This window comes from Hippoglossus stenolepis, chromosome 3 (assembly GCF_022539355.2).
Source record: "Hippoglossus stenolepis isolate QCI-W04-F060 chromosome 3, HSTE1.2, whole genome shotgun sequence".
Taxonomy (NCBI): Eukaryota; Metazoa; Chordata; class Actinopteri; order Pleuronectiformes; family Pleuronectidae; genus Hippoglossus; species Hippoglossus stenolepis.
In genome coordinates this window covers 15,359,483-15,375,940 of record NC_061485.1, presented here as the reverse complement: position 1 = coordinate 15,375,940, position 16,458 = coordinate 15,359,483, and the positions used below count along the sequence as shown (strand labels likewise).

The following is a 16,458-nucleotide window of genomic DNA, read 5'->3' as shown; positions in this document are numbered from 1 at the left end:
GAAAGGGGAAAATATGAACTGGGATGTAATTAAATGAACAGAGGGCCGGTGGAAGAGTGATTCACTGAGTCAATGAGGTGAAAGCAAAATACAAAACCAGTCTGGGAGCAAACATCAGCTGAGGCTGGTTCACCTGTCATCAAATGAAGTGGATTATGTGAGGATGGATCTACATTACATGTGATCATCAGAGTGGAGACGGGGGCAAAGCAGCTTAACTGTATCCCAGCAATGAAATACAATCCATGATAACCATGTGTATGAGTCCAGTCTGCCAGCCTGCAAATCACCCCTGTGAGAGATGGTGTGTCCAACTGTCTAATGTCGAATCTATAGCTGCCCTGTGTGTGTGTTTGTGGTGACGATTAAAGGACAGACACAGTGGCCTTGCTAACTATCTGGTCCCATCAAGGAACAACAGACCCAGCTGTTGGTGAGATAGATTTCAAGGCCTTAGTTCCTGGTGCTCCAAAATCCCTTTTCCAGAGCTGACACACTAGCTCTGCTATATGGGAAGCAGCTAAGCTATACTTAGCTGGAGAAGAGCTGTGGAATTTTCCACTCAAACACAAAGAAAACAAATCCTCAGTCATGTCTGACTGCAGAACAGCCGAGGAGCTGAGACACTGACAACTAGCAACTTGTTTAAGACTGATGGTCCGGCCTTACACAGCATCTTTGTGCCACATACTCCCTCTAGTGGTAAGACGGAAAAGTGCTACTATTGAAATGTACTGTAGAAAAGCACATTAGACAATTAAATAATATATATCCACTAACAATTTAAGATATAATAAAAAAAAAAAATTCCCCATAGATACACTGGTGTAACCGGTTTCACATAAAGTTTATTGACATCTTCATTTTACAAAAGTCATTAGTGACTCGATATTAATAATATGGTTCAACTGCACAAGCACCGACGCTCTGCTTGGACTCTCAATGGTGAAGTCAAAAAATTCCACAGTTGTAGCCTTTCAGCAGTAATATCTTCAATGTGATATAACACCTACAACCACAGCTGTGAGGTTATGGGGCCCAGGGCAGGGACTGCTACCTTTTCACATGTTGTTTTGTGTGTCTACACTCTAGTGTGTGTGTGTGTGTGTGTGTGTGTGTGTGTGTGTGTGTGTGTGTGTGTGTGTGTGTGTGTGTGTGTGTGTGTGTGTGTGTGTGTGTGATGTACATACGATGTAATGATGCAAATCACGAGATAGAACAGACACTTAAAGTCCAAGAAAGGAAGCCATGACAGAGACATGCAACGACAGGAGACAGTATATCTGGTTAATAATGAACCAGAACAAGATGGGGCTCAGGTATTGGAGCGAGTCAGTCCACTGCAGAGCTGGCAGTTTCAGGACCGCCCCCACTGATCTGTGCCTGGGTCACCTGACTGTGGGGTGATATGGTTCATGATTCAGACAGCATCCCTCATGTAACACAAACCTTATAGCACAGACAAAATTATACATTGATTTAGAATAACACTTAAAACACAAAACACTGATTTGATAGGTTGTATAGTGTAGATTTGTGTTATGTTGATTGTATTTGTATGAATCTTTATGCTGGGATGATGTATTGTCACACATACTGTGTATTGTAGAGCCCGACTGATATATTGGTAAGCTGACAAAATCGACTGATACAAGCCTTATCATTATTGATTATTATTGACATATTGGTATCTGCATTTATATATGCCAATATGCGCTGATATGAAAACTTTTATTTTACAGAGTAAACAAAGGAGAAAAGATAAACATTTATGTTTACATTTTATGTAAAAAGGTTTATTTTCTTAATTCAAAGTCTATATTTATGATTTATTTTTATTTATAGTTATTTGTATTTTGTTATCAAGTTCATGGTTACATTGTAAAATCAGCATCAGCCTCCATATTGGTCCTGGTCTGGTGTTTTGTACAAAGTTTTGGATTGAATTGTACATCTCTCAAATACTGAATGCCCAAGTCAGTGGCAAATTGTGATTGTTCACAAATTGCACATGTCAGAGAGCCTTCATACTCTCTATACATTATTATTACTAATCCACAGTGGCTCATCCATGTAATGAGGCAGGATACCAGGTCTGTGCACGTTACTGAGTTGACAAGCCAACTCAAAATGAACAAAAATATGTTCCAGCAAAACATCTGACAAGCTTGACTATCAGGCTTAGATAAATGTGCACACTGCACACGGTGCAGTGTGAAATCAGAGACCAAGTTAGTGATGAAGGTAAGAGCCTCTGTATCTGATCAGATCCCAAAGGAAAGCGAAGCATTGATTTACGTTGGAGAAAGGACCTCCCTTTCACCTCTCTGGAAGATACTTTAATAGCTTCTATATATCACGTCATATACTTTCGGATGCACAGCGAGGGAATTATATATTCTGCTTCATGTGATGCCATGAGGGTCCAGTGGGGGGAGAGCAGCCTGCAGGCAGAGACAGATTCCTGCAGAGGAGAAAACTGACTGAGTTTCAATCAATGTTTCCACCAGTAAATCCACACCAACACTTAAAAAAAGAGATCTGTCACAAATAAATAAGAATATATTTGGACAAAAATTTTACTTCTGAGGATCTTGAAAAGACAGATGCCACGGCGCTGAGCTATTTCTGGTGATGCTGCAGGAAGGAACAGAGGAAATGTTGAAGCCTCCAGTTCATTGGTTCAAACACAGACAGCTCGAGTTGCATCCACAGTGGATTTTTCTACTGCGGCAATTTGGCATCAAGAATGCTAATAGACCGGTGTGGTCAGATGGTGGAACTATAATGGGAAGCCTACATGTGGCTCTTATGATGGACTGGGAGTGCAGAGGGCTCAGCCAAGCGACTAATTGAGAGGACTTAAATGACTGCATGGATGGAGAGACCTCTAAGTTATTTATGACTGCAGCAAAGACAGGCTTTCTCAGCAAATACAATATACTGTGTGTCGACGCAAGTTACTGCTGGAGATCTGCGGCTGCATCGCTCCAAACCCTCGACGTTTGTGCCACGCTGTGGCTGCAGCTTCAAATTAAATCAATATTAACATTTAATTACTGCGCAGATAAATCGCTGGTCCAGCTTTGTAGTTTCTGTCCACAGAGACCTGTTAGTAAGAACTTCAAAAGGTGATCACAGAGCTAGCATTATTTGGCCCGACTCCTATCACGCTGAAAAGTCCATCAAACACCCTGTCAACTGACACTAGTGTAACATTAATTGCAATACTCCACCAGATCCCAGAGAGATGAAGGCATGTTCTATCAATGTCATCAGCACACAAAACTTAATAAGTCATATTAATCCTGTAACTAATAACCATAATTATATATGTAAGTAAATAAAAGTTGCTAAATCCAAATAATCAAATTGCCATCTGGAAACTATTTTTAAATTTTGTGGCACACACTTTGTTGCAAATTGTCTTAATTTAAGACAAATTTGTAATCGTTGTCATATATGGGATGTTGATTGAAAATTATAGGGTTGATAAAATGCAATAAAACCTTTGCTAGTAGCAAACATCAAGACTCAGATCCACCATGATCCACCACTGACATCATAATATTTTCTTCAATGTCACTGCAAATTCTCCTGAACAAAAACTACGAGGACATTTTCGTCATGATGACTTGAATGAAGATAAAACGACCGCACTGTTCTGTCTGAACCAAGCTGATAAGAAAAGGAGAGTCCATCACCAGTAGATCCCTGATAAACAGGAGGGCAGAGGGGCCAAATTAAGGGGTGAGCATCTCACGTCTCTTTTAGAGAGGACTGATCGTTTTAAGTAATTTATCAAATTAAAATGCTAAATATTTTTAAGTCATACCTCACCAGTAACATGGGTAGCAACTGATTAGGATATTTGTTTTATATTACAAATCATTACATTTTTTCTATAAAAAATTATTAGATTAGACTATTAGATAGGCTCTGAGAAAGGGCTCTAGTCCATGTTGACATTTCATACACTCAACAATGAACTGGTTAATCAAAAAGATAATAATATTAGTAATTATGAATAGATTAGCACAGTTTCATGAGTATTATTTGAAAAAATATTCCTAAAGCGATATATGCATTACAATTATACTTTTAGCATTCACGCTGAATGCTAAATAAATAAAATCAAAAAACATACACAAACTAAAGTTGTAGCAACATCTGTAAACTCAGTTCTCTGTGTTATTGCTCATTGTGGAGCAGCATCAATTCTTAAATATCACAACAAAAGCATCTGTGTAATTTTCTGAACCTAAATTCATGTAACAAGCATTATCCCCAGGGATCCACTCACACCCACTCACCAGGAATGGTGGTGCTCTGCAGACTCCCCCTTTTGCGAAACGGGGATTTAGGTTTAGGCTTCCCTTGTCCATTGGAGTTGGAGGAAGAGGATGACATCTTGCCAGTTGTGCACTTGCTATCACTGGAGCAGTAAGAGTCAGAGCGGCGCAGTGGCCAGCAGAGGGAGGGAGGAGCTCTAACGCTGGAGCTCTGTCTCATGGTGGGGCAGAGGGGAGGCAGGACCCATACTGGGCCGGAAGACGCTCTACTGCAGAACTGGCTCCTCCTCCCAGCCAACAGCAGATCAGCAGGCGTGCTGCACAGTGACGTGCTGAGAGGCAGCCTAAGGCTTCCCCAGCCCCTGCTGAGGGCCATCCTCCTTGGTTGCCCTAGCAACCGGGGCACAAGCCTCGTGTAGCCAATGCAGTGAAAAACAGCCACAGAGGAGGGCATCGCAGATCAAAGTGTGTAACTAGCATGACAGCAAGCGAGCCTGAACACTGACTACACCCCGCCAGCTGAGTGCCAAGGTGAGCGAAGGACAAAAGTTTTTTCCACTCATCTAAAAATAGCAATCAGATCCTGAGATTGTGTATTCAGCCGAAGAAGAACAAACACAGTGGATCCAGATGACAAGTGACGAAAAAAAGGCAAAGAATAAGCAATGGTCGGTGTGGATAAGCAGAGAAACCAGATTAGTGTGTAAGCTGACAGGTGAACTCCCAATGTTCTGTGCTGGAAAATTCTGAGGGTAGACAGAGTGAGCCTAAACACACACAGGATAGACCCGCCTGACATAAAGTATTATAAATAGTGACAACCAATGCCCAGCGAGGAGCAACCCCTGACAAGTACAGTACGCTCACAACTCTCTTTCATGTAGTTCCTGTAGTGAAGGAACATTTATAATTGTTAATACACACTAACATATACAAGTACAGAAACCACACACACTTCCAAAAGTTAGCAGAAAACAAAAAGCGGATATTTGTTTTCCCTGACACTTCTTCATTTTGTGCCACTGACACTTCATATTAAACAAACTCATATTAAACACAATTGTAAAATTAAACTTTCAAACTCTTTGAACATGTCCTGAATTCCTGAGTTAAAGTGGCTGTTTGTCACAACCATATTGATACAATTCAAAACTACCATCATACATTTTCTTGTCTGTGTTCTTATAAGCACTAATTTGACTTTTCAAAATAAAACATTTTTTCATTAGATTTCCTGGGCATACATTAAATAAAATGTTGTTTATGAATCTATATTTTAAAACTGTATTGCATTAACTGTTAATTACTTAAATGGGAAGACAGACTGGTGAATATCTAAAAAGTGAGTTCTGTACCATTTGGATTCCATTACTACACAGAGAAGTCAATGCAAGAGGCATAAACACGTGTAAAGACCCCCATCTAGTGGTAGAAAAAAATATGGTCTCCTCTGAGAACCAGATTTCTGTTACATCATCATCTACATCTCCTCAGCACTAAAAAATGTCAAACTATTCATCCATTTTTTCAGCAATCATCCTCTGACAAAACAACTAGGACATCATGGAAGTAACAAATCAGATTTAGATGTTTAGACACAGTTGATATGTAGAACTTTCCTATGATCAATCTGAGAAACACAACAATCAAATAACTATAGTTATTCTTTACAAGAAAAGATCTGCATCTTGCAAAGAGATAAAATCTTGTTGGCAACAGAAAAAAGTGTATGAAGTCCAAATCTTTCTTTGCCAACTTTGAAAAAGTCTAGTTCCTGCGTGTCTCCAGCTTCTTCTGAAATCTGACCTGCCTTTTGAGGAAGTTGACTCTCGCCATCTGGTGCAGTAACAGCAGAAAATGCTAACAACGGAGGCTAACTTTAGTCTAAAAGAAAAACATCATTACCCCATAGATATTTCCTTTCATTCTGATAAAACGAGAAACCTTACCCAGAAACAGGAGGTGATTATTTCTCCCTGATAGTTATGGTTTTTGCCTCTGCTGCTTAAGCTCTCTGTCAGCACACCCGTTAGCTAAAAATGAGACCACTGTGCATATCACCAGCTGCTTGTTCTTTTTTTCATTCCTTGGAAAGTTAAGGAATTCAGTTATTTGTTTGCAGCGACCAAAACAAATTGCTCATTCTTTCTTTCCATCTAAAGCCATCTCATAGGTTATGCATATGGGATAAAACTGCATTAAACCCAACAGAACAAAGTATATTTTTCCCTAATTAGATTAAACTGTGCACAACTTGCATTCAGATGTTGTTTTTACCAAGCCTATGCAGAAGAATTAATAAGTATCACTGCAGCATATTGCAAAAAAAAAAGTAATTGCATTTATTAGCACTGCCTCTGCTAATCGCCAAACACTAATGGACGAAGGGGATTTCTGATGAAATCCTGCACTCAGCTGTTTCTAAACAGGAAGGTTTCCAACAAAAACCTGTGACCTGTGCATGGTGGCATTGTGCTACTTTAACACTGAAAATGTATAAACATAATAATGATAATAAAGTTAGGGCACCAAAATAAAACAATATACATTATTATAGCAGCAAAAACAAAAGTCCCATATTCATCAATATAAAGCTTATACATTGTGTAGGCAGTGAGGAGGTATCAGACATAATCGATCTACTTCAGATAAGTCAAATGTTTTCCTGTTTATCCAGTCTTTGTCATTTTCTGCCTTTCCAGCCCTCGGCCTGTTATTGTCTCTGGGGGGAAACTAAAGTAACTTAAAATGGTGATAGTTAAAAAATGTGGGTGTTTATAGCTTCACATTAAACGGTTGTCTCTAAACTTTAGTTTACAAGATGTAAAGGTAGGCTACACCTTACGCATTAGGCTAAATGCACTGTCTTTACTTTTTTTTCTTTTTAATCTATTTTTTGAAATGATTTGTCTCTGTCATTTCACTGCAGTGAACTTATTCTTGACCCATTTGTTATTCTTATGCTCTTGTGCTTGACTGTTTTGTGTGAAACTCAGGATCAATAAAGTATCTATCTATCCATCTATCCATGTATCCTTATATCTATCTATCTATCTACCTATCCATCTATCCTGCTATCTATCTATCTATCTATCTATCTATCTATCTATCTATCCATCCATCCATCCATCTACCTACCTACCTACCTATCCATCCATCCATCATCCATCTATCATCCATCTATCTACCTACCTACCTACCTATCCATCCATCCATCCATCCATCCATCTATCTACCTATCTACCTATCTATCCATCCTCTATCCATCCATCTATCTATCTATCTACCTATCCATCTATCTATCCTCTATCTATCTATCTATCTATCTATCTATCTATCTATGTGATGATGAAGAAACACAACATTTGACCCTGTGTGGCTGCCTCACTTAGTCCTGCTGTGACTCAGACTGAGGTTGTGTTGTTGTTTTGTGACACTGACTCAGTGTTTGTGTTGTTGTTTTGTGACACTGACTCAGTGTTTGTGTTGTATGATGGTTGACAGATGTTAGCACCGTGTCACCGCTGGTTCACTCACCACGGGACATGTTGAGGAGCAGCTCGAAGCAGGAGCCCACAGGAGATGTCTGCCTGAAAACACACAGTGACAACACTGGACTGTGAGTGTGTGTTAGTCAGTTAGCTACTAAGCTAACCAGCTGAAACACGGAGCTTCCTCCTGGACAGTTTCCTTATTGTTTCTGGGAAGTTCGACACAAGCCGCTATTGTTTATTTTCACATAGCTAAAGTTAGCACAAGCTTCTCCTGAGCTTACGTTACACCGACTAGTTAGTTAGATAGTTAGCTGTTCACTAGCGTTCGTTAAACATGTGATAGAGAAACAATAAGTCACTTGATTAGTCCGTTATAATAACGGTCAACTCGACGTACTAACTAATTAACATTAGTAAAAGTTAGCCTGAGCTAACAAAGCGTCGTTTTCACCTTTGCTCAGCTGCGGAGGTTTTTGTTTGAATTTTGTTTTGACGTAAATTCAGTTTTTTCACAAAACTCTGAGAGGCGCCGCCTGCTGTGTCCAGAGGTGAACACACACACACACACACACAGAAAGAGAGAGAGAGAGAGAGAGAGAGTGTGAGACAAAGTTCAGTGAAGTTTGATAAAGTCACAGTCTCCAACAACTGTAGTTTAATAGTTTTATATATAAGTGACAGTAAAGGTCCAAAGATATCGGTCCCCTTTATATCCCAACATGCTTATTGTGGGGAATTGAAGTTCTCCTTTTTGCCGGATCTGGGCCACAAATAAGCCATATTAACACCACATGTCAACCCAAGGTGGTGATTTATAATTTTCCTTCCAGCTAAATGCTCATGTCTCACTTGTTTATCCTGGTTTACTCTTGAGACTCTTTACCGACACTGACAGTCAAACTGTACCTGTCCTGTATCTTATTATAGGCCCCTTAAAATCCTTTAACAAGCCACGTCCTACATTTAACATCATCCTTTGTAGGAAAATATCTTCTAGTGGCCGTTAGTTTTTATCTTGACACATGACACGTACCAGTTCGTCAAAAGCTATTGGTCCACACTGGTTATCAGACAGGTTAATTCAGGATTTGCTGTTAACTTTGAAAAAAAAAGGGTATTGAAATTTAAATGCAAGAAAAACAAGATGTACGTATATAAACATTTTACAACGTACATTCAATTTTGGATAATAATAAGGAGATAATGTAAAGTCTGCATCAATCTAAGCATTCTGAGATTATGTGGAAATAACAAAAGGTCATTCTAACCAACAGAAAGTGAAGGATTATTTCCGTTCAATCTGTGATAAAATAACAAAAACAAGTGTCAGCTCTGGTTTAGTTGAGAAAATATATTTTAAGAATTCACACACAAGGGTGTCTTGTTGGATTCCGAATAGAGCAAGCTCCTCCCACCGCCCACCACCGCTCTGAGAAATGTCACTAGGTAATAATTGCCATGGGGATGGCAGAGCCTGACAAAGCTGGGGGCGGCTTGACTAAGGTCCATCGTGAGGTGTGAGGCCTCTCTCTCTCTCTCTCTCTCTCTCTCTCTCTCTCTCTCTATCTATCTATCTATCTAGCTATAGAATTATGAGAGTGCATCGAAAATGTTTTACAAACATAGAAAGTCTTTATTACATCTGCATCTCTCACTCATGTTTTAGCCATGTTGTTTTTTTCTACACACATTCATTTCATTGCAGTACAATGGAAGTTGTTCTTTTATTTCAATCACAGCATTTTGAAAAAAAAACAAACAATGAAATCGTAACACAAACATTCAAAGTCATTCACAGTTTGGGATATTTAGAAGTGATGAAAAGAAGAGATCGAGCTCAGCAAGCTTTTGATTCGGTTTTGGCTTTGCCACTCAAAAAAAAAGTCTTAATAACCCTGTGTCCATATTAATAAAGGATCTGTTGTTTCAGTCATACATCTCCACATACAGTTTATCATCTGAATCCCTAACTATTTGCTATAAAATACAAATTCCTCTCATCATCAAACTCAAGCTAAAAAACATAGCAAAATCTGAACCTTCATTTCTAATAAAAGCTCAACAAGCAACCACGTCGTCTTTAGGCCTTGTCTACACTACTGTGGAGGTTTTTTTGAACGGATATTTTCCCCTCCGTTTAAAAAAAATATCTGTCACCACAAACTTTCTTTTTATAAAATATTTCCGTCCAGATGAGAACACAAAAATGACAACAAAAGCTTAAACAAGCATGTCGGGCCAGCAGGTGTCGATAAAGTCTACATCAACGATCCGTCAAAGACCAGAGAAGAACATTGTGAACATGGTCAGTGAGCTTTGCTCCTGTCAACCAGTATGTAAAGCACACCAGCCTGGTTCCAGAAGTAAAAATACCATTCATGTTCTTCAGAGAGATTTTGTTATCAGCCATAATATTTTAACCATCCTTCAAGGTAGATTTACCGCAAGCTACGAGACCGTGAAACAATGTTATATGCTCCTGTAGACAAGTCTGTATGATATCAACTGCGTTTTAGGAAAAACATGTTTTAAGCGCAATGTCAAGGAGAAATACTAAACTACCCACCATCCTCAAGTGTAATAGCAAAGGCTTTGATTAGTGGAGCTTGCTGCATAGAACTTGTAAACCATGAAAATCACGTTGGCTTGGATCGGATGGGTCAGTGTTACATTGCGTTTACCACAGAGCAACCATGATTTCTCTTTCTAACATGCTGTGTTTTCTTTTTTTTTGGAGATGAGGGTAAGAGCCCACTTGAGTGGAAATTACTACTTAAAGTTTAAATTCAAGAAGAAGCATGCTGGAAGTCATTGGAAAGGGGTCGTTTGCAATGGTTTATGGGATGTGTAGGTTCCTTCAATTTAAAAATATTATGTACACAGTCTTGTCCCTTTGCCTTTTTCTATTTTCCAATATTTCTTTTGCTCCGAATCAAATGTTGTATGGTCAGGATTCAATTTGTAGCTGGTTGGTCTGGTTCCAGGCTTAAAACTATTTTTAGAAGGATTTTCTGAAACGTCAATGAAGAAAATGAATTACTTCAGGAAAGCAGGGCTGTTCTAAAAGTGGACGGTCACTGTTATATTCTATATTCGCCATTGCTGTTGGCACTTGTTCATAACACTAAACAACAGTGGACATGCGTAAGCTGTGATGTCATCCCAGAGTTTGGAAGGTGTTTCTAAAAAGTTTTTGCGACTTTAAACACCATTTGTGTGTGGAACAAGAGATCAAAAATACATTTTTCAAATATACTCATTAGTGTGGACAGGGCCTTAGTCTCCTTACAACATTAGAATAGTGTGCAGGAGTCACACCTGACATGGAACTGCGCATGGGCTGTTGATTAATTTTTCCTGCATCTGAGGTACTGTAAAACCCCGGATGAGCAGGGTAGTCAAAAAATCATGTATTCTCCTTCCTGGATAAAAACTTTCCACAGCTGAAAAACACACAAAGAAGGCAGTTACTGCATACGTGTCAAAATACATCAGCCTCCTTGAGATGAAACTAATGACAAATACTTACACTCACTAATAATAATAAAAAAAAGGAAAATGGGTGTGTCCAATTGCAACACACAGCCCAAACTTATACAGTTTTACTAAACATAACATACAGTTAGGTACATTTAACAAAATGCAAGAATTAGGATCATTTTTGAATGCAATGCAGTGCATCGATAGAATACTGGTTATTAAGGTCTGTATCCAAATATACTTGTTAATACATCACATGGCAGAAAGCTGGGTGACCCGTAAGAGATTAAACCTACATCCTAAACCGAGTCACAGCAGATCTGGTTTTGTAGGAAATCAAAGAAGAATGATTGGACAATCACCAAAAGAAAAGGAGAACAAAATTGTGAAGTTTGTCTGTAAACAACTTTTCGTGATTCCATGAGAGTTAGGTCACAATATGTTTGCCTCCTAATCTAATGTGATCAGATTGGCTTAAGGGTTAGAGTGGCGTTATCACTGATGAATGCCGATCGACCAATCAAAAATTATTCTCATTCTCCTCCAATGGATACACCCAAATACTCAAGTCATAATTATTTTGTATTTTCTTGTTGTCCTCTCTGATGTTATTTTTCTTGCAGTAATTTACAAAACTCTTTCTAAAAATATTCAAATTGCCACAGTCTCAAAATGATTGAATCAACGGTTATGAACATGTTGGTGTGTTCAGGCAAATCGTCCTATAGCAGAACATCACCAGTGTATTTCAGCCAGTGCTGATTCATTCAAGATCAAAAGAGATATTCTTAAAACGTTTAGTACAAGTACTAGTTGCTGTAATATGTTATTTTTAATTTTAAGAAGTTACATCAGTGTTAATTCACTGAGTCATTTACTGTACAGAGCTGAGCGGTTGTGTGGTAGGCCAAAATGCAGTTGTGTTTTTTTTTTTATCTATTTCCCTGGTCACGAGCAACAGGCAGAAATAAATTTTAAACAAATGCATTTGACTGTATCACAGTGACTAGATGAAATCTGATGAGGAAGAGTGCAACGATTCAAAGATACAATTTAAAGTCATTTCACTGAGCGACCTGCTGGACAGCTTTCAGTAGAAATAGAAAAGGCATGTTTTCCTGAAACACTTTACATCTGAATGACCAAAATGATACTTAATTTTAGGAAATAAAGACATTAATAACTTAGTTTTCTGTATATATATGGTTGTTTTTCCCCTGTTCATTCTCAATAAACTCTGAAGTCTCCTCTGCAATTTGTCCAGGGATACGGAAATCAATGGGTATGGGCTGTGCTGGCTCAGGTGGTTGGGACGGGGTCACAGGGCAGCAGGCCTCCCCCTTTGGGCTGGAGGTGCTGTGAGAGTTTTGAGGGTCCAAGTTGCAGCCGGTGCCCTGAAGAAACTGGAGGAAATTCTCCTCGATGGATCCTTCGCGGCTGGGCAGTCTGTCCTCGACCTCGACCCCTGCTCGACGGAACAGGCAGGGAAGATGTTTGCCCAGCTCCTCCCGGATCTGTCTGTTGAGACAGCCGTAGAAGAAGGGATTGGAGGTGAAGCAGAAGTAGCCGATCCAGGTGACCACTTCCTCCAGAGAGGCCAGTGCAGCTGGCGGGCTGGCAGCCAGTGCTGAATACAGGTGGAAAGTAAAGTAGGGCAGCCAGCAACAGAGGAATTGCCCACCGACTGCCGCTAACACAGCTGCAGCCTTTCCTCCCCCAAAGGGGCGATGTGGAGTCGCTCTGTCTGTCCCCGTCCCTGTCCCAGAGCTGGTAACCATAGTGGAACGGCTGCTGAGTGACTCTGACCGCTGGCGACGAGGAGTGTCCATCCAGGTTGGCAGAGGCCCGTGATGCATGGCAGCTACCCGAGCCACTTTAAAGACATTGCAGTACACCACAAGAATGACCAGAAGTGGACACAGGAAATACACCAGAGTGAAGAGGACCATAAAGGCCAAGCGGTTTGACCCTCCCCCCGTCCAGTGCAGCGAGCAGCGCCTGTGACCCTGAGCAGGGGGAGATGGGACTGCCCCACTTCCTCCTCCTCCAACCCCACTACTCTCCAGAAGCGGCGTTCTTCCACCTTGCAAGAACCAGGCAAGCAGCGGCAGAGCAGACATGGCCAGGGCTTTGACCCATATCCCCACCAGCACTGACGCTACCAGGCCAACAGTCATCTTTACTTCATATCGCATGGGGTGCATGATGTAATAATAACGCTCCACGTTGATGACGGAGATGGAGAGGATGGCAGCGCTGACCAGGCACACACTGAGAAAGAGGTAGCTCCTGCACAGGGCCTCCCCGAAGAACGCCCGGCTGGAAAGCATGCCAAGGGGCATCAGCACCAGGGCTGCCAGCAGGTCCACCACGCACAGGTGGAAGACAAAGGCAAACTTGTGGAGCTGTGGCGCCTTGGCAATGACCAACATGACGGCCGCGTTACCCACCACCGCCAGCAGATCCATGAGCAGCATGGCCAGCAGGGCTAGCGACTGGGACAGAGCCCAGCCCTCGGGCAAAGACGAGGCAGACATGTTGGACACGAGCTGTGGAGGCGAGTGGGAGGAGTTCCACATCGGCTCCATTGAAAGGTGGGACAAGGCGGGCGGGCAGGATCAGTCACAGGCCCATCACCCATCCTTCAAAGCCAGGAAGTACGGCCAGAAAGCAGCGGCTTGAAAACGAGGTCAAAAGCTGCCTGGTCTTCCGCAGTAAGATGCTGTGATTGTCTGGAGGTTTAGAGTTTATGATTCATGTCCTTTTATAAAAATCTTCATGTCTGCGATCGGTTTCAAGCCAACCTGAAAACAGGAGAGAAACATGGGAAAATAAACGGTGAGTGTATATTAACCTTTGTATTCATTCCAATGCCTTTATTGTCAATGCACAGTGTCCCAGTGGAAAAGATAGTAAGATACAGACAAGTAGAGACATTACAGTCTATATACATACAAAAATCTAAAATTAAAACACTAGGTTAGTTATATACAGTTATATTGCACATAGTAACATTGCACATGATAATATTGCACAGTTAGACAATCCTGGCTGGTGGTGGCATTCACAGATGCAGTGGCTTTGAAGTGGGTTTTCTCTTTTGTATTCATGTCATAGGCATCCTCTTATTGGCACTTCTGGGTCATATGAACTAATCCAACCAATCAGGTTGCTCATGCTAATGAAGTTTTATAAAATCCCCCTCAACTTCTATGATCTCTGTTCAGGCAATCTAGCTAATAATAATAATAATCCAATACCAGCACTCAAATCAATCAACTCAATTCATTACACATTTTTCAACCTATTTAGTAATATGCTGACAGAACTGCAGGAGTTGAACAATCATAAATCATCATGCAAGTTGAGCCACTTGAACATATCATGGTTCACATATCTGCAGTCATCACGTTCAAAATGCATATTGACAATCAACTCGTCCTCTTAAAAGATGCAAATATGGTGTTTTTTATATTGTTTTTATATTGCATCCAGTCTGGTCTTCCCAGGCACACATCCTGTCAATGCACGGATCCAAGCTAATCCCCCCAAAAACAATCATAACAGACCTTTTCCATCACATCCTCACCAGCTGCGTGGACTCATATAGAAATACGTACACACCGAGGGTCTAATCTAAGACAGTGGATGGCTACTACTCCGAAAAAAATAAACAGTCGTCAAATGCAGGGAGGCCCTCATAAGCATGTACCCCATATATGTATATGTCCAAATCCAATGTGGAGGTTTTTGTACATGAAACGCAACATGATGTCTGCCACTACCACTGAGGAAGTCCTGACCACGCAGGATGAGTGGATTTAGTGTTTCAGCTGGAAAAGCTGAGGGTATTCAAGGGTTACAGAGGCTGGCTGCATATTAACTGTGCCTATAGCTATAACAGGCAACAAACAGACACGGGTGGCTGCTGCTGTATATATGTCAGATCAAGAAAAAAAACCATTTGCCTGCTGCAATGAGTTCTTGCTGCCACAGATGTAACCAAAGCCCAGGTTGTTCTGTCTACAGTGATAATGGCACGAATCAGGCTAAAACCTGAGCTCTAACCTCCCTCATCACCTGTGAATGGTTGCCCTCAGTGAGCAGTGTCTCTAAATCACACATAGGGGTACTACCAATTCACTTCAACCCTCCTGTCTGGTTTAGTCATGTCTTACCGCCTACTCATTTTTATATATTAATCATTAATGCATTTACACCCACTCTATAAATCAAGGCCCACGTTTTATACATCACATTACAGATTTGATCTATTGCTTGCGCTCAACAGAATATGCACAGCAGATAAGAAGAAGAGGAGGATGAGAACGAGTAGGAAAATGTGGTGAGAATCAGGTGGCGTGATGGTAAGAAACAGAGAGGGAGAGAGAGAGGAAGAGACGGAGAGAGAGAGAGAGAGAGAAGAAGGCAAGATAGCGTTATGTTCCTGGATCAGAGTATTTCCTGATACAGCTGTCTGCAGCTTTGGTCTCTGAGGATGAAAACCTGCTTCAGCTCCCACTGCTGAGGCACACAGTGGACATCAATCACTCTACCTTGTGAATGCTGCTGAGGTGCTCGCCACTGCAAGAGCTCGTTTCCCTTCTCGTACCTTCATCTGCCTTGTGCATCCTCCTCCCTGGATGGCTACAGCTGTGACGGGCAAGGATGCATCTGAAGCGATGCTGATGTAAATGTTTGCAAAGCTGAGACACCAGCTCACTCTCTGCCTCATCCCCCCCCCCTCCACTCACACACAGTGACTGCAGAGATGGAGCAGGAGGCAGTGAGAAATAAGGTCCTGGAGCTGCTGCCTCTACAGGGTCCTAGTGTCCAGAGTGTATTATTATTATTACTCCTTAAGAAATAAGGACATTTATGAGGAAAATATGGTTATTAGCATGGAAATATATATATGGCTTACATATGTATATACTCAGCTCAAACAGCTGAGCGTTATTGCATGTGAGGCTGAGTGATGCTGCATTCACACACTGTCTGCAGAATCAGAAAGAAAAGGAAGAATGCCCCGGCAGTGTTTGAGCATTATTCCAACATGATTACTTCCCCCCCCAAACAGTAAAAATTAAGCTACTTGTTAGCCTACGTGTTAAGTATTTTGTAGCAGTGTGTTAACAAGTAGCTGAATTGATTTATATTGGATTTTGTTTAGATGTCACTGCCGGTGATTG

General features: G+C 40.9%; 2 protein-coding genes across 7 annotated transcripts in view; both read right to left on the bottom strand.

Moving 5' to 3' along the window:
* LOC118104462 (AMP deaminase 2) overlaps nt 1-8,340 on the bottom strand; it is a 31,289-nt gene extending 22,949 nt beyond the window's left edge. Inside the window, exons 1-2 of one of the 5 annotated variants that reach the window (XM_035151350.2) lie at nt 8,238-8,340; nt 7,830-7,882 (exon numbers count right to left, since the gene is read on the bottom strand). In XM_035151350.2, the coding sequence (XP_035007241.1) occupies nt 7,830-7,839 (10 nt within the window). In that variant the 5' untranslated portion in view covers nt 7,840-7,882; nt 8,238-8,340. Of the gene's footprint in view, nt 1-4,313; nt 5,188-6,241; nt 6,446-7,829; nt 7,883-8,237 lie in introns of those variants that run through there. The other 4 variants (XM_035151352.2, XM_035151348.2, XM_035151347.2 and 1 more) reach the window with 4 other exon arrangements.
* A 1,056-nt stretch (nt 8,341-9,396) lies between these two features.
* Nucleotides 9,397-16,016, bottom strand: LOC118104464 (G-protein coupled receptor 61). Of its 2 annotated transcripts, none has more exons than XM_035151356.2 (2): nt 15,823-16,016; nt 9,397-14,070 (listed from the first exon to the last, which is right to left on the bottom strand). In XM_035151356.2, the coding sequence occupies exon 2, from the start codon at nt 13,852-13,854 to the stop codon at nt 12,451-12,453; it is 1,404 nt and encodes a 467-aa protein (XP_035007247.1). In that variant the 5' UTR covers nt 13,855-14,070; nt 15,823-16,016; the 3' UTR covers nt 9,397-12,450. The 2 variants fall into 2 exon arrangements, with proteins under 2 accessions (XP_035007247.1, XP_035007248.1); XM_035151357.2 differs by having other exon boundaries at nt 15,879-16,016.
* Between the last annotated feature and the right edge of the window lie 442 nt (nt 16,017-16,458).

Coding starts and splice junctions, on each gene's coding strand:
- LOC118104464 (XM_035151356.2), bottom strand. CDS start 13,854: ATGGAGCCGATGTGGAACTCCTCCCACTCGCCTCCACAGCTCGTGTCC.